At 31.3% G+C, this 16,647-nt stretch overlaps 2 protein-coding genes across 2 annotated transcripts; both read right to left on the minus strand.

Annotated features, from left to right (window-relative positions):
* Positions 1–8,062: 8,062 nt before the first annotated feature.
* LOC127095206 (protein FAR-RED ELONGATED HYPOCOTYL 3-like) lies at positions 8,063–8,953 on the minus strand. The gene has a single exon (XM_051033925.1). It carries the CDS (start codon positions 8,951–8,953, stop codon positions 8,063–8,065), a length of 891 nt encoding a protein of 296 aa, XP_050889882.1.
* A 2,178-nt stretch (positions 8,954–11,131) lies between these two features.
* Positions 11,132–12,871, minus strand: LOC127091651 (acid phosphatase 1). The gene is made up of 3 exons (XM_051030339.1): positions 12,415–12,871; positions 11,602–11,811; positions 11,132–11,514 (listed from the first exon to the last, which is right to left on the minus strand). The coding sequence occupies exons 1-3, from the start codon at positions 12,789–12,791 to the stop codon at positions 11,334–11,336; spliced, it is 768 nt and encodes a 255-aa protein (XP_050886296.1). The 5' UTR covers positions 12,792–12,871; the 3' UTR covers positions 11,132–11,333.
* Between the last annotated feature and the right edge of the window lie 3,776 nt (positions 12,872–16,647).

Below are 16,647 nucleotides of genomic sequence, written 5' to 3' on the forward strand. Positions count from 1 at the left end.
TTCTCACGAATATTACGCAATGACTGAATGTCATCAACCTCTTTTTATAAACAACCTCATATAGGGTTTTGTAAGGTATTGGGTCATGGACTTCTTGATTATCCATCACTTTTGGGCCTATGAGAATCAACATATTCCCTTGATTCTTTCTCGTTCGTACTAGTACCAAGAGGGTGCACAACACATGCAGGGTATAACATCCCAATTTTTAGTTATTCCTTTTAATTGAATTTATAATATTCATTTGAGTGTTTTATTTAATTAAATGGAACTTGTTAAGGAGGGGTAGGGATTTAATTAATATTATTGACAATTTAATTGATATTATACATAATAGAAAATAAAGAGATATTTTAGAGTTCGGAGAAAATAGATTTAAATTAGAAATAATATACTTTATTTAAAAATTATTTAAAAATTATTTAAAAAGTTATTATTTAATTAAAGAATAAGATATATTATAAAGTTAGAGATTTTGTGATTTACGGAGATAAGTAGAAATATTTTATAAAATAGTGTATTAAGGAGATTTTGTAAGAGCTGAGGTTTAATTTTATATTAAAAATAGTAATATAATTAGGTTGATATAAATAGATAAGTAAGTTGGAAGTTTAGGAAGAACGTGGAAAGTTGGGAAAGAGCAAACGATCGAAAAACCTAAAAAGAGTGATAGTTTGGAAAATAGGCAGAAATAAAATCCCAACGCCAAACGCTTCATTGGTCGATAATTTCGAGGTAAGGAGGGAGAATTTTTTTACTCATGGGTGACTAAATAGATGGATAGTGAGGATTCCTACCCTCACGGCTTCTCCATTTTCCTTTAATTTATATTTGTTGTTTGTGACCAAAGAGGGTTTGGGCAAAATCCTTTGAGGCGTTAGATTGATAAATGTTTACTTTTATTCTAGAAAATATGATATAATTTGTATTCTCTATTAAGTGATATGTGTACATTCTTGAATTTTGATTTGATACATATGTTGGTGCATTATGATAAAACGATAGCAGTAATCTGTGTACAATCTTGAATTTGATCTTGATGTTGATGCCTTGTTGATGTTATTGCTAACCCTAATTTTTGTGTCCTTTCAATGGTGTTGTTTATCTGTGTATTTTTAGGGCGGTTAGAACTCAAATAGGTGAAGTATGTGAGTTTTGAATCTGTTAAGTAGGGAGAAAATCATAGAAAATCGTAGGTAGACACATGAGGGGACTGATTGTCTTATTTCATGCATAACTTAAGTTTCGTAAGTTTGTTTGAGGTGACGTGAATTGTGATAGAAGGTTAACACATGAATATTTATTTTGAAGTGGAGAATTTAGGTCTAGAAGTACTACAACAGTAGCAGTTGGTTGGTTTTTATACCAGAAACATAGTCAATTTTAGTCTTACGTTGGTCATCATGTTTCACGCGTAACTTGAGTTTCGTAAGATCCGTTTGGGGTGTCGTCAGTTGCGTTAGAAAGATAATTTAATTATATTTCAAATTGGATAATTCCATAGTTTTATCATGAGAATATAATATTTCTCGCTATTTTGAAGTCAGACAGTCTGCTTTAGAGTTTATGCAGGAATTATTGCGATAAGGATGAACTGAAATGAATAGAACTGGAGTTTCGTAACTCCGGTTGAAGTGTAATTAAGTGCTTTTAAAATAGAATTTAAAGAACTTTTAGACTGCAGAGTTTCCTAATTTTATCATAATTATATAATATTTGATGAGATTTTAAAGTGAGACAATTTTAGAGTTAAGTCTAGATATTTGGAAAACTCTTTAGCAATTTAAAAAAATTGAACATAATTGTAAATAACTTAAAATTGAGTTAGTGATATATTTTAGAGTTGATTAAATTAAGGGAGTTAAATTGTTATGAGTTTAGAGTTAACATGTCTAGTGTTGAATTTGAGTTCGGATATGTTTAGAGAAGTGAGTTAGTGTTGTATTTTGAACTACTGTCATATTTAGAGTTGAGTCTGAAATGGTTGAGTTGACTATAATGTGCTTAATACGTTAGTTTGATGTGTTTGGAGTGTTATGTGAATTGCATATTATTGAGTTTTGAGAAATTTCGAGTTCAACGACCTTTAACTACCCTTTTGATAAGTTTGAGATCAAATTGTGATCTTGGGTTGTTTAAGTATTATTTGAGTCGGATCGCCAGTCAATAGAGTTTATAAGAGTTATCTTTATATGCAAGAGTTGTATTTTGAGTACTTTAAAGTACTTTTGAGTATTTTAGAGTACTTTTCAGTACTTTAGAATACTTTGGAGTACTTTAGAGTCATTTGGAGTTATGGAGATTGTTATAGAGTTGTTTAGAGTTTGCCTTAAGGACTTTGTTGACTTAAAGACAAAGATTGTTACCTTTTTGACGATTTGTGAGCAAATATAAATAATTAGTACTCAATTCATGTGTTTGGGGGTTTTCTGAGTTGATCAATAATTTGAGTTATTGAGTAATAATATATATTTTACTATGTTGTTTTAATATAGTTATTGAGATTTAATTATATAGAATTATTTTCGAGTTGTGTGGTTCAGAGAAAACCTTGTCCAGAGAGGACTTTTGCTTAGAGAGAACATTTTTATGGATACAAGATGTCATTTCTTGATTGCTTATGAGTTATGATTGACATTATATGTTCATGTATTCATGTATATTGGAGATATACAGGACTCTAGTACGAAGACGTTTGGTGCTCAGAGAGAGCTAGTGACGAGGTCTAGTGCTCAGAGAGCCAATGACAAGGTCCAGTGCTCAGAGAGAGCTAGTGACGAGGTATAATGCTCAGAGAGAGCTCGTGACAGTCTCATTGTTCAGAGAGAATATGTTCCAGAGAGGAATTGGAGACATGGATAATTCCGTAAAATGTTGAGCTAGACGACGGCGTTGAGGCCTCTTCATTTATTCTGTTGTTTTCAGCGTTATTTAGTATCCATCAGTGCTCTGATTTGTAACACTGGATTTTGGACGTTTTCATTATTGCTATGATGTCACTTTTTGGATTATTCATTTTTTTTCATCGAGACAATTTTGAAGTATGTTTGAAGTTGAGTTCCATTGCATATTTAACGTTTTATTTTGAAAGAGTATGTTTGTTGAGTATGTGTAACACCTGTTTTGGAGAAATAATTGTTTATCTCTTTTATAAAAATATTTTCGGGATTTTAGGGTGTTACACTGAGACAAAGTGTTTGGTTACAAATCTATTGTGCACAGCGGAGAAGCTGCGTGCTGCAGTAGCTGTACTATTTCGAACTCTTTCATCTTCTAACTTTGATCTTATCCTTTTACTTTCCAACTCAACTTACTTCTTTCACGCCAATCTCCTTTTATTTTCTCATTCCTCTTGATGTTTTCCATTTTATTCAACATCTTCTGGCCCTAAATCCTGTTGAACAAGAAATACATTCTTGGTGCGACATAACTCGTCACTAGGGTAACTCCTGAACATGTAAAAACACATAAAATTCACAAGACATAACACCTAATCTGTTGTTTACTAATTTAGTTAAAAACAACAAAACTCAATTCAATACTCAAATTAAAATCAAATAAAACAGTAAAAAATTAAAATGTTAAGGGTTGCGTATGAGTTATTAGCAACCAAATAAGTTTAAACCAAAATAAATTTACAAATATATTTTTTCTAAGTATTTTCTAATAACTATTTGTTTTTAGGTGATCTGCATTATGGATGAATTATGAAAAATGCCCCATCATTGTACTACTAGATATCGGTCGTTCTTCAATCATTTCGAGGAAGATGATGTATTATCTTCAAACCTAAACTATTAATATTTAAAGTTTAACATTAATTTTTAACTAAATATTTAAATTTATGTAAAAATTATATGAAGGTCTTATCTTGAGCTTGTAGATGAGGATCCAATAGATAGTGAAATGTGGAGTTTAACATTATTTCTAATCGCTTTCACTATAGTGGAAATGCATCATACAAATAGAGTTAAATTCTAATTTAGCATTCAACAAGACATTTCGGGTCTACTTAGGTGCATGGACGAGTATAATACAAGTTGAACGTTTGACAAATGAAAAATTAGAAATTGGGGAGGCCATAATAGACAAGAGCATCTTCAATGAAAAAACTGCCACGATACTGTCTTACAAGAAAAAACTGCCACGATACTGTCTTACAAGACTATATCATACCCATATAATGTAAAATCAAACTATGAGTACTTAGTTTGGTATAGATTTGTTTCAAATTTGTATCTATCATATAATAGATTATGATTTGACCCTCCTAGCCAACCCTCACCTTCAAACTTCTAACACATCAGACCATCCATAAGCACTTACATCCCAACATAATCACCTCACACCACCAACACCCAACATCCTATCTTTAACACCTAACGATCTTTCAACCCAACACAACCACCTTACATCCTAAGACAACACTACCAAAACAACTAACATTACAACATCTTCCAAACACCCCAACCTCAAATCCCTTTTTTCTCATCACAATCATTCACTACAAATTCATCCCAAGAACAACAAAACTACACCCCTTTCATCCAAAACTCAACCCAAACTACTATCCTACATAATTAGATTTATGAGAAAAACACATTAAATTATGGCAGTGCAGCGGTGGATTTAGCTGATGACATGGTCGCTTAAATCATAGAAATGATGATGAAACTTCTACTCGACCACCAAATAATAATGAGAACCTAATACAACCTAAAAGGACTACGCGACATGGAGTAGCTCCCCACGACATGGAGTAGCTCCCCCATGTGGAATTGCCTGCTGCTTGTCACGATCGGGTCAAAATCAACGTTAGATATATTTTTTAATATGATTTTATTATCATTAAATAAATAAATATTGTTTTAATTAATGTTTTATTTAATATAATATTACTTTATTTATTAACTAATCATTGTTCTAATTATTATTATTATTATTATTTTGTATTTTTTAAACAAAAAATCAATTACAATCAATTATAATTAATTATAAATAATTAAAAAAATCAATTATAATTAAAAAAATCAATTATAATTTAAATAAATAAATAAGTTTCAGAGCCCTCCAATACATTATGCGGACCCTTTAAAATTTTTAAGGCAACCTACATTGCAATGGACGAAACCTTTAAAATTTTCAATACACCTTCCAAATGATTAGGAAAGTGCCTTATGCCAAAAAAAAATTGTTTGAAAACATGTGTGCGACTCCGATTTGATATGGGAAATTGCTTAAACATGGTATATAGTGTGGAAAATGTGATATTTTAGTGTATAAGTTGGAAAAATGTGATAATGTTATACAATATTGTCTTCTCATTACCCTTGATAGTGGTTAAATAAATATTATCGGTTCAATTGCTAAAAAGTAAATGATATAACAAATGCTAATGGAGAGGCACTTGTTTCAATCGTGTGATATTGGTTAAAGAGAAGATTGAATGTTTCAGAATCAATACCATTTCTTAAAGCACCCAGTAAGTTTTTATGGTATTAAAGTGAATTTTTATAAATACTCTCTGTTTTTGGAGATTCATCTCAGAACACACTAAAATAAAATTATTTAAAGTGACAACCTATTGTTTGATTTATTTTATTTTGGAATGCATCTTCGGAAATTTCTCATAGTTGCATTTTCTTAAGCTAGATATATCAGTACCACATCCAAAAATAAAGAATTTTTCCAAAATGAAATTAAGATTCATAAAATAAAATTATGATTACATAGACGAGTTCAACATAACATGCAACATTACACTTCAATATCCAAGTGGATGCTTCAACATCTTTAGAATATCTTCGACCGTTCTTAAAATAGTCGCTTCCAACTCGAGCGGAACTCTTGGTTCAAAAAAGAAAAACGTATTCCATATAGACATAACATCCTCTTGTGTCTTGAGCTCAAATTTGTTGAACTTAATATTCCCATGTTGTCAATCGACGGTGAACGGTACTCGAGTTTCACAATCTTTCAATTGTCTCCGTAAGATAAGAGATAATAAATTTCGTCTTTGATATCTTCAAGGGAGGTGAAGCCGTTGAGCTTGAACGTGCGCCTGTGTGTTGAGCTGGAGAATGAGACATTTGCGACATACCAGACAATGTTTAGTTGCGACATTTGAGACATTTTCAGTTTGTGTGAAATATAACATAAGATCACCTTAACTTATAGAAGTCATAGATCAATATGGACCACTCAATGACCGACATGCTGATTCCAGAGATATATCTCTGGGACCGCACCTTATTATCTTGTTCCAAAGATGCATCTCTGGAACTTCTCATGAACCAGTTTCAAGACAAAACCTGTTTTTTTTAACAAAAGAACAATTGTTGTTATAGAGAATATCAAAAATGCATTAAGACATAATATGAACAATTGTTGAATATATTACACTTCATTTATATTGAGACACAATTACATACATTTATTTGTCCGACTACACAAGAAATTAAAAAGAATCGAAACATAGGTCGTCGGCTAAATCTATGGGTGATAATCCCTTGGATTTTTGTGCATTTGATTCTCTTTCAATGTTGCTTAATTTCTCAAACTCTTGCATCCTTTCTATAAAATGATCTGACCAAGTTTTAACTTTTGTTGTTGAATGAGCCATCCACTTAGGTGATGTAAGTGATATAGGGCATTCCGATTTCAAGTAAACTTGAACAAAATGACTTGATTTTGAGAGCCACCCAATTCACATAATACAATTATTTGGATTTTGAGGTGGGGAGCTACGCAGTGAAAAAAAGGTTTCTGAAAAACCATATTGTGTCAAATCAACACACACTCGATCATAAGCACATGTTATTAGGTGACCCATTTTAGGGAAGCGCACCCATTTTGTATCCGGAGTCAGTCCGCTAAGGCAAGGAACAAGTGACTCATAAACATTGTTGAAGTTTTCTTTCTTTACTTACAACCGTGTGTATATTTTTTATGCGTCTTCAACTCTTTGAGAAGTTAATGGCGGAAAAGTGTATGACTATCTTCTCCTTTATCGAGTAAAACTGAAACGGCTCGGTAATCGCACCCCCCTCAATATTGACGATCCACTTAATATATTTATGCATAAAAACTGACATCTTGTCGAAGAATGGAATCTTTGGCGGAGGTGGCGTCAGAGGTGGTTTGTTAATGTGAGCTCCTTTGACAATACTTTTTTGAGATTTTGGAGTTTGTGAGTTGGGAAATACTTTGTCATCATGTTCAAAATATGAAGGAGATCGTGTAGTCGAATTGTCATTCTGTGTAGACTTTATTTTCTTCAGAGCACCTTTTGTTTTTACCAGTTGAGAGGGCAGTTTCATATCAGTGGTTTCCGGATAGACAATATTCCTTAATTATTCTTAGATTTTGAGTTTCATGTTGTCATTGGCTTTCAAAAATCTCTCTTGTATCACTTCCCATTCATTCAAAATAGAGATATTCGATTTATCGTTATTCATGAGACCATCATCATCAAACCTAAGTCTCTTCCAATGAGTGCAAACGTCGTCCATTTTTATTGGGTCACCAAGTTTCACTTTTTTAGAAATAACACAAGCACATGGGAGACCATATATTTTCGCAATTGTGCATCCACACTTTATGCAACCGGAGCCTACGTTATCAACTCATTTAGCCTCATGAAAAATATAGTTCAAACCCGCTCGATAAATGTTACTGACCAATTGAGATTATATAGTGTTGTCTTTAAACTTGTGTTCCAAAACTGTGATGCTCCGACCAATTGATGTTTGTACCTCATTATGTTGGTTTTGAATCATGCGGTTCACGGAGTCCCAGTCTCTACACAAATTTTCCTTACTATTTCCCAATCAATTTTTCAAAGTAGCATGGGCAGACTTAACTCTGTTATTTGTTGTATTTTCAAGATGTCTAACATTATCAGTCCATACACAAACAATTTACTCTTTCACCTGGTCAAGAATTGTGCTTTCAACATTTTTCAACAAATTCTGATACTTTTCACACATTTTCCTGAAATGCATAACGAAATCGGCATATAATTCTTTTGTGGAAGAATTTATTATATGATTCCATGCATCCTTTATTTTTTCACAACCACACCCTCCTTCACCATTTTCCCATCTTCAGACTCTATCTGTTTCATCCCTACCGCATGTTTAACTCTACTTCTCACATTTTTTGTTATGTGATACCTATAAAATAATGCATTAGAAGAAGGAAATACCTTTGGAACCAAATTCATCAATGCGGTATCACGGTCGGTAACAATCGCTTTAGGCATCTCACCTTGGTCCTTCAATAGTGTCTGACATACCTCTAAGGCCCAAGTAAAATTGTCCTTTTTTTCACACTCAAGAAATGCAAAATCAACATAATATGTCTTCTCAGTTGAGGTAACACCAATCATCTCCAATAATGGAAGTCTATACTTGTTGATCTTGTAGGTTGAGTTAAGTATGAGCACCGTAGGAAACATGTTGAACACCTTTATGGAATCAGGATGAGTCCAAAATATATCTCTAACAGTAACTCCATCCTCGTACGTTCGATACCTAGACATGTAACTGTTATCATCCAACAGTTTCAAGAGTTGTTGCATTTCATTTCTATCCACCATAAGCCCTTTGTTAGTTAGGTACCGAATATTATACACTTGCTTGATATTTGATATATTTTTGGGTCGTTTCCATTTCAATGTTGCAAATATATTTTTCGATTGAACCAGATTCAAGGTCATATCAGCAACATATTCCTTCTCTTCCGGCATGAGCTGACACAGACTAGGATGACCGACTAATTTTTCACATAAATCATGATTATGCAAACCACATATCACATTAAATCTCCAAATTTTGTTTGCCAACATGTAACCACGCACCTTGGACGGACACTCGCATTTTCTAGATCCAGTGTCGTCTCTTTTAAAATTCCAGAGATGGGTTATATACTTCCTGTTTCTTTCGCGCGCCATTGTCATAAAAGTGTATCATCCATCTGAAACATTATCGGACCTTCCGATAACCACACCAAACCCAAGTTTAGAGGCCTTCGTATGAATCTATTGAAGCATTTGATCAAGAGATTCAAACTCTTGCTTGTTTTTAAATTGATTGCCAACATCTACCGCCTTCACGACAATATCTTGGACATCCGGAGAAATAATTTTTTTTTTGGAAAATATCGGGATGCACCATATCTAATAAAAACAATTACAACATAACAACATATAAGTGACACTATTGAAAATAGAATAAAAAACTGAACACAGACTAGTTTCAGAGATGTATCTCCGGACAAGTTCATACATGTTTCGGAGATACATTTATGGACACAAAAGCTTGATTAATGTGAGCAATGCATAGGAAGAAGAATGATATTTACCTGAAATTCTATCTTCTTTTACTCCCTATGATGTGATGAATCAAAACAATGGAGATTTGGAGTGAAAAAATGGATTAAGGATAGAGGATTTTTTGGTGAAGGGTTTGGTTGGAAACCAACCATGACAACAATGGTTGTGTGATCATACATCTGCTTCTTTTATCAGATATTTTCAGAGATGCACCTCCGAAAATATCTGACATGCAAATGTGGCAAAAAATTTCAAAATCTCGCCCATAATTCCGGAGATTCATCTTCGAAATTTCTACTGAAATCGTAAATAAATAAGGTATTTCTTAAAATATTACGGAGATGCATCTCCAAAATAAAAATAATCCAACTTATATAGGGTGCAACTCAAAATGGTATTTGTTGAGTATGTAAGAAGCATGTTCGAAGATGTATCTCCAAAAACAGAAAATATTTTTAGAAATTCACGTGGTCCAGTAGAGACATATAGGATGCATTAAGAAATGCTCAAATAACTTTGATACTTTAATATTGGTTTCTAAAGTAGTTATATGTATGAGACATTTCATTGTTGAACATTCCTACAATTCAGGAGAAAAGTAATCATTTATTTTAGTTTTAAATTTTTTATTTTTCTTTTATTTTTAAAAGTATATTTTATAAAATTATTTTTCAAAATATTAAAAGTTATATATATATATATATATATATATATATATATATATATATATATATATATATATATATATATATATATATATATATATATATATATTAAATTGAAAGACTAATTTTGATATTCTATAATATAAACATACATTATTTAAGATCAAAACATAATTAAAATCGTAATTTTTCAAAAAGTTATATCTTAAAAATGTTTTTTATGAAAATCTATTTGAAATAGTTTTAAAATTAAGTGATTTTTTAAAATTTTAACATTTAATTTTTTCAATAAAATAATAAAGTATCTAAAATAACATTATAAGAATAATTATTCAAATCAAATTTTATTTGAAGTTTTAATGCAAAAATATCTTTGTAAATTTTTTTTTACATTAAATATAACACTATAAAAATTATTTTAAAAAATTCATTAAATTATATAATACTATAACAATTATTTTTAAAAAAAGCCAAAATAAATCGGTCCCTACTCAGTCACTTTTAAGTAATTATTTGTTATTTAACTCCGCATCGATAACAACCAAAAATAACAAGGTGTTTTTTTTGTTAAGTAATCTAATAGCTTGAATCCATTTTATTAAAGATGAACAAAAGTGTGATGCCGTTAGTTCGAACTCGCGCCCTACATCCGATATGATCTGTATATATAACTATCAATTGAATTTTTCTTAGTGAGACTCAATAAATAGAATTTTGGCTATAAAAGAAAATTATATTTCACTTGAATAAGCAAAATACAAGCGTTCGATTGGATATGAATAACTGCTTAAATTGTCAATCATATACGATTTAATCGGTTTTGTGGCCGATTTTTCCATGTGTTTCATAGAGCAGTTTTTAAGTTAAATTTTTAATTACATTTTTCATTTTTTTATTTTACTATATAAGTGTTTTTATATTATAATAATATTGGTTTTAGTAAGTAAATTATTCCCTTTCGTTCCAAAATAAATGTTGCATCTTATAAAATTATTAGTATCAAAATAAGTGTCGTTTTTAGTTTTTAATTTTTATCTTTCAATTATAATTCTCTCAATTTATTATTCTCTCACTAATTCAAATACATCAATAATAAACAGATAGTTCGTGAAATGAACAATTATAACAACTATTTTGAGATAGAGAATAATATTTTATATATTTTTTATTTGTTATAGATGAAAATTTCAAAAAATAAAGATAAATATACACATCAATAATTATTTCAACCTATACATATTGAAATATTTTAAGTGTTATAAGCAAATAAATATTGTTTCAAAAAATAATCAAATAAATAATTTTAAAGACAGAAATAATCTAATGCGCACTAATTAGGCAACATAGTACATTGGATTTGGGAGTTTGAATGCCCTTCTAGGACTTGGAATCCCCTCGATGCTACTATATTGGTCCCCAAGAATGCCCCAAATGCGATAACCACCATTTTTAATGAGTTCTTTTCTAACATCAGACTTGTACTTTTGCACTGATACATATTCATCAGCAACACCTCTGCAAAGGATAAAAAAATAGTAAAAAAAAGAATGAGGAATATAAATGTAACAAAACATCATAATAGAGATAAACTATTCTAATTACCTGAAGAAAATTCTAGTCCAACCATAGTAACCAACATTGACAAGGTTGTCAATTGTGGCTGATCTAAGATGTTCCCTCCTTGCAGTGATTAAGATTATTTGAATACCTCTTGACTTAAGTTCATTGAATAGCTTCAATGAATAATCAAAAGATGGTGCTTTGCCCTTTCCCATCCATTCTTCAAGAGATGTCACATTCAATTTATTTCCCCTATCATCAATAAAAAACCATCATTATAATTTTATACTATTATTAGTAATCTCAAGTAGGTCAAGATCCGAAAAAAACTAAAAGGTGTGGATTCAAGTAATTTAGTGGCTGAAATTCTTGGGATGTCGTGGGTTTGAACTCACGTCTCTGCATCTGATATTCTTGCATAACTATTAACTGAGTTGTCTTAACGAGACTCGTAGAGACTCCTATAGTTTAATTTAAGGTGGTAAACAAGTATGTCCATCTCATTTAATCTCATTCTTTGTCCCAACAAAAATAAAGGTGAAGCGAAACATATATGAACTTTGCATTCTAAAGACTAAATATTATAAAATTATATTAATATTAACGTTCATAAAAGTTTTTAAAAAAAAACTGCATGGGGCATAGCAAATATTTTATAGAGTATAAATCTAAAATCTTAGTCCATTCTACGATAAAACGCGACCAAAGCAAGCATGTTCGACGGATCGAAACTGTTTCACCGCTATTCAAATTCAAAGAGATTTGGATCATCTCATTTGAGCGTTCTCCATATGATCACCTAATTTGGACTAAATAAATATCAAGTATTATTAAAGAATGAAATTAAGAAGTTACCCATATTGATTGTTCTTGTAGTAAGGAAGAGTTGAAAGAAGAGTGTCATCAATGTCAAAAATCCAAGCATCTCTTCCATCATTCTTCAAATTACAAGTCGTGCTAACATGAACCAAACACTCTTGAGTTGCTCTTTCTGAATCAACTTTATATTGTGTAGACCTCATATATTTTCCAATATCCTCAATGCATTCTCCAGGCACAACCTCAAAATCTCTTAGGTTGTGCAATTCAACATTCATTCTCCAACTTTCACAATAATTCTTCAAACTAATGTCCAACCCATTACGTGATTGCTTCAATATGTTCCAATCTGCGATTACTAATGGAATTAAAAGACATATGAAAATAAAACACCAGCCAAGTGATTTTCTCATTTTCTTTTTCTTCTTTGATGAAATGAAATGCAAGCAAACGTAGGTAGTTATAGCCTTAGAGGTTTGTTATAGGAAATAATGGAACAAACTACTTAATTTTATGTGTTGGATTAATAATAAATGTCACATGGATGTTATAGATAGATACAAACATTGACATGCACCACACTCACATGCTGCATAGTTGGCAAAATACTGGAATTGAAACCATAGAAAAATGTCAAATGTCAATTATGAGGAGAAACGTGCCTACATGATTTCACATTTGACAAATGAGGTTTATCACTTGAATACTTGTTAGTACTTTAACTCCATGGGTTACTATAATTTATTGCTAGTGAATTGCACTGTTTTCTTTATTAGAAAACAACGTATTAAAATATATAAAATACAACACTCGTATTTCTTGAGGTATACTTAAACACTATATACCACTAAATTCAAATTTACAATAAACAAACAACCCAACATTTTTCATGAAAAGCATTATAAAAAAATCTCCACTATACCATTCGATTTTGAAATAACCGGTAAAATTGTTATTAGTTCGATCTTCAATAAACATATATTTTTAAAATTATCACCACATACCTCTCATTTTTTTTCTTTCAAAAATCAAGAAATTAAATACAAATTATATTATTTACACTAAATATTAAATTAAATTGTTTATACTAAATATTGAATTACATTATTCATACAAAATAATTAAATTATATATGATATTTAATTCATCATCATCACTTTGAATAAATCTAAATTTATCCAATACTTTCCGAGATCAATGGTTTGCACGCTTTCAATTTCTGATATATTATAAAAAATGTTAGATACATAACATAAAATTCAAGTAAAAATACAAGATATTATTTAAGAACACCAACCTTAAAACATATTTCCTCTGCACCTAGAGATCTGTTTCAAGCTTTCATTATCAATATTTTCATGGCAAACACTTTCATTATAAATGTTTGAGTTTCGCAAGATAGCGTCCAAGATATATAGTGATGGTGTTCGCATTCTTATTGGATATAGATGGTTTCTTGTAGATTGATGTTTGACAATATTTTAGGCATTGTTATTGTTGGTTAACTGAGTAACTATACCCCTAAGTTCTTTTCTAAAACCGATAGAAAATGTTATTTCATTATTTATTAAAAATTTAAAATAAACTATGGACTTTTCCTCATTTTTATATAAGAACCTAGATAATATATTACTTGGTGAATGGTAAAAAATTAAAAATAACATGTAATTTTTTTTTTTCAATTTTTTTTATCATTCACCACTTTCTTTGTGTATAATTTACAATATATTTAGGAATAAATTTTTCAATATTCAGGAGTGTTTTCTTTGATTGACAACATAGGAAGATGATCCCAAAATATAACCATGACATTGCAAGAGATATGGAAACAACACCAACAACAACAAAAACAACAACATAAAAACATCATTGTGTGAGATGGATTGCAAGAGCTGAAAAAATGTTTTGTTCAAGATTGATGTTCGAAGAATAACATACAACATAAAACCTTAAAGAGTTTTTCAACTTTACAATCCATCCCAAAGAATGATGTATACGAGTTTGAAGCGACTATGTTTAGGGTAAAATTTAATGAATGAGTGCTTTTATAGTAAAATAAAACTCCTCGGTAATTAAAGAAATCGAAGGAATAAATCAATTAATTAACAAATTAAAAATTAAATAATAAGAAATGCACAATTTTTACAGAAATAACACTTAAACTAGTTTTGTTGGGATTCGAAGCATGTCATGAATTGCTTTTTCCCTTGGTTATATTCAACATCCAAGAGAATATATGGTGTTTTTTAAAATAAATCATGGTGCTTCCTAGAATTATACCACAGTTTTTTACTGAGTGGGAGGAAAACATTATCATGAAATGTATTAGTTGTAGTAGTGTAAAAATAACTTACAAGAAAATAATCATCTGAGTTACCAAAACAACCCTTATTTTTTGCCCCTAAATATTTTCAATCTCTCTAACTCTCTTTGTACACAAACCCAAAGTATTTAAAAGTGTTTCTCAAATTCCTTAGAAACCTCTAAAGTTTTCCCTATTTTCAAAAACTCTTAATTGTTTATATTATCGTCTCTCTAACTATGATTGTCACCTATTCCCCATGCCTGCTTTTCTTGTCAAACAAAAGTGATAGAGATATATTTTTATAAATGTTGAACATCCGACCACTACAAGACTCGTAAGACTTCCTCCTCCGTCAACTTTCGGCCAACTTGTTAGACCACCACTCCATAGCTTTGGTGCCTCCTTTTAGGTGTTTTTCGCCATCCTGATTTTTAACAATATCAAAACATGTTTTCATTATCTTCATGACTTAAGACTGTAAGACAGACTTTCACAAATCTCTACCTTGACTCAAAGTCAATGGTGAAGCCAATTTAACCATCAACCACCTTGCTTATCTCTCCAAATTGAAATCATTATTCAACAGTCTTGATTAAGTCTAAATCATACTTAAACCTTTATCTTTTCACTTGCAACCATTACCCAATAACCTTTTTCTACTTAGGTAGTTTAGTAAGCCCACAAGTATGTTTCTTTAACCATCTTCGACTCTCTTTGCTTTGGAATGTCTCTTTGAAGGCCTCTATTTTTGAGTTTTGCAACCAAGTATAACAATCAAGTTCATCATAATTTTATCCCTAAGATGGTACAATATTCACATTTACCTTATCACGAGTTAGATGACAATTAGAGGTCATTGTAAAATTTTCCTCATTAGAACTAGTTCCGTATCAGGAACCTCCACCTCAAATTGAGTTGTATCCGCCATATTTTTTAGCATATGCATCTATACGTTTTTATTATTACTCCTTTTATGGGCCTTGGTGAAATTAATACATCTACAAATGATGAACTTTGATTCTCCATATTCCACTTCTCACAGCTTATAAATTAGTCAATTACTTGGAACACTAAACCCCAGTATGAGTAGTATGAACAATGCTTGGGCCAGGATGTCATACAACATGTCAAGACATCTTGCTCAACACATTGCCTACAAAAATAAGTCAATCAAAGTAACAACAAACCATAATGTTGCAGAACTAGATAACGTCCCTCGTGTTATTGGACCTTTGGTCAGCGCGGGGTGTTAATTATTAGGCCTTTGGCCATCACATAACTGATGGCAATGCAACTTGATTTCATCTTAATTGATCGCCATTGTTGTACCCTGAAATTTTACCTTCCCTTTTTCATCTTTTCATTCAACCACTTGACTTGGGGATCATGTGCATATATTCATAACTCATTCGTATGCATCATTCATCCGTTAGGGGGTCACTATAGATCCAAAGCTCCTGGCTTGTAAAACTAGGGTTTGTGTGTGAATCAAACTTCAAAAGTATGGCTTGGCTATTCATCAAAGCATAGGGGATGTGAAACCCTAATTGTCTGGTTTTGGAGATGTGGACTTAACAAGGTTTCATCAAAGCACTCCTCGAGGGTTCCAAACCCTAATTCTTAATGGTATGATGATGGAATCCTATGGAGATTCTCTTAACCTTGTCTTGGCTATCAAATCCCTAATTGGGAGTTCCATTCATTGAAGACTCGTGTGTGAAGCATCATGATTGATTCAAAGGCCTTGTTTGAAGGGCATGCCTCATGTAACCCTAATTAAGGAGGGTAAGGTCCTAATGTTCCTTGTGGCTTGACTTTTCATATGGTGACATTCAAAACCATAATTTCTTGATCTTGGATTCAAAAGACTTCATTGTGGCATGCTTTATGTCATCTAAACCCTAATGTGGTCTCATTTTCATTGGTGGGCCTCCTAACCCTAGTCACATATGTTGTGTGCTTCA

Source organism: Lathyrus oleraceus, chromosome 6 (assembly GCF_024323335.1).
Source record: "Lathyrus oleraceus cultivar Zhongwan6 chromosome 6, CAAS_Psat_ZW6_1.0, whole genome shotgun sequence".
NCBI classification, from domain to species: Eukaryota; Viridiplantae; Streptophyta; class Magnoliopsida; order Fabales; family Fabaceae; genus Lathyrus; species Lathyrus oleraceus.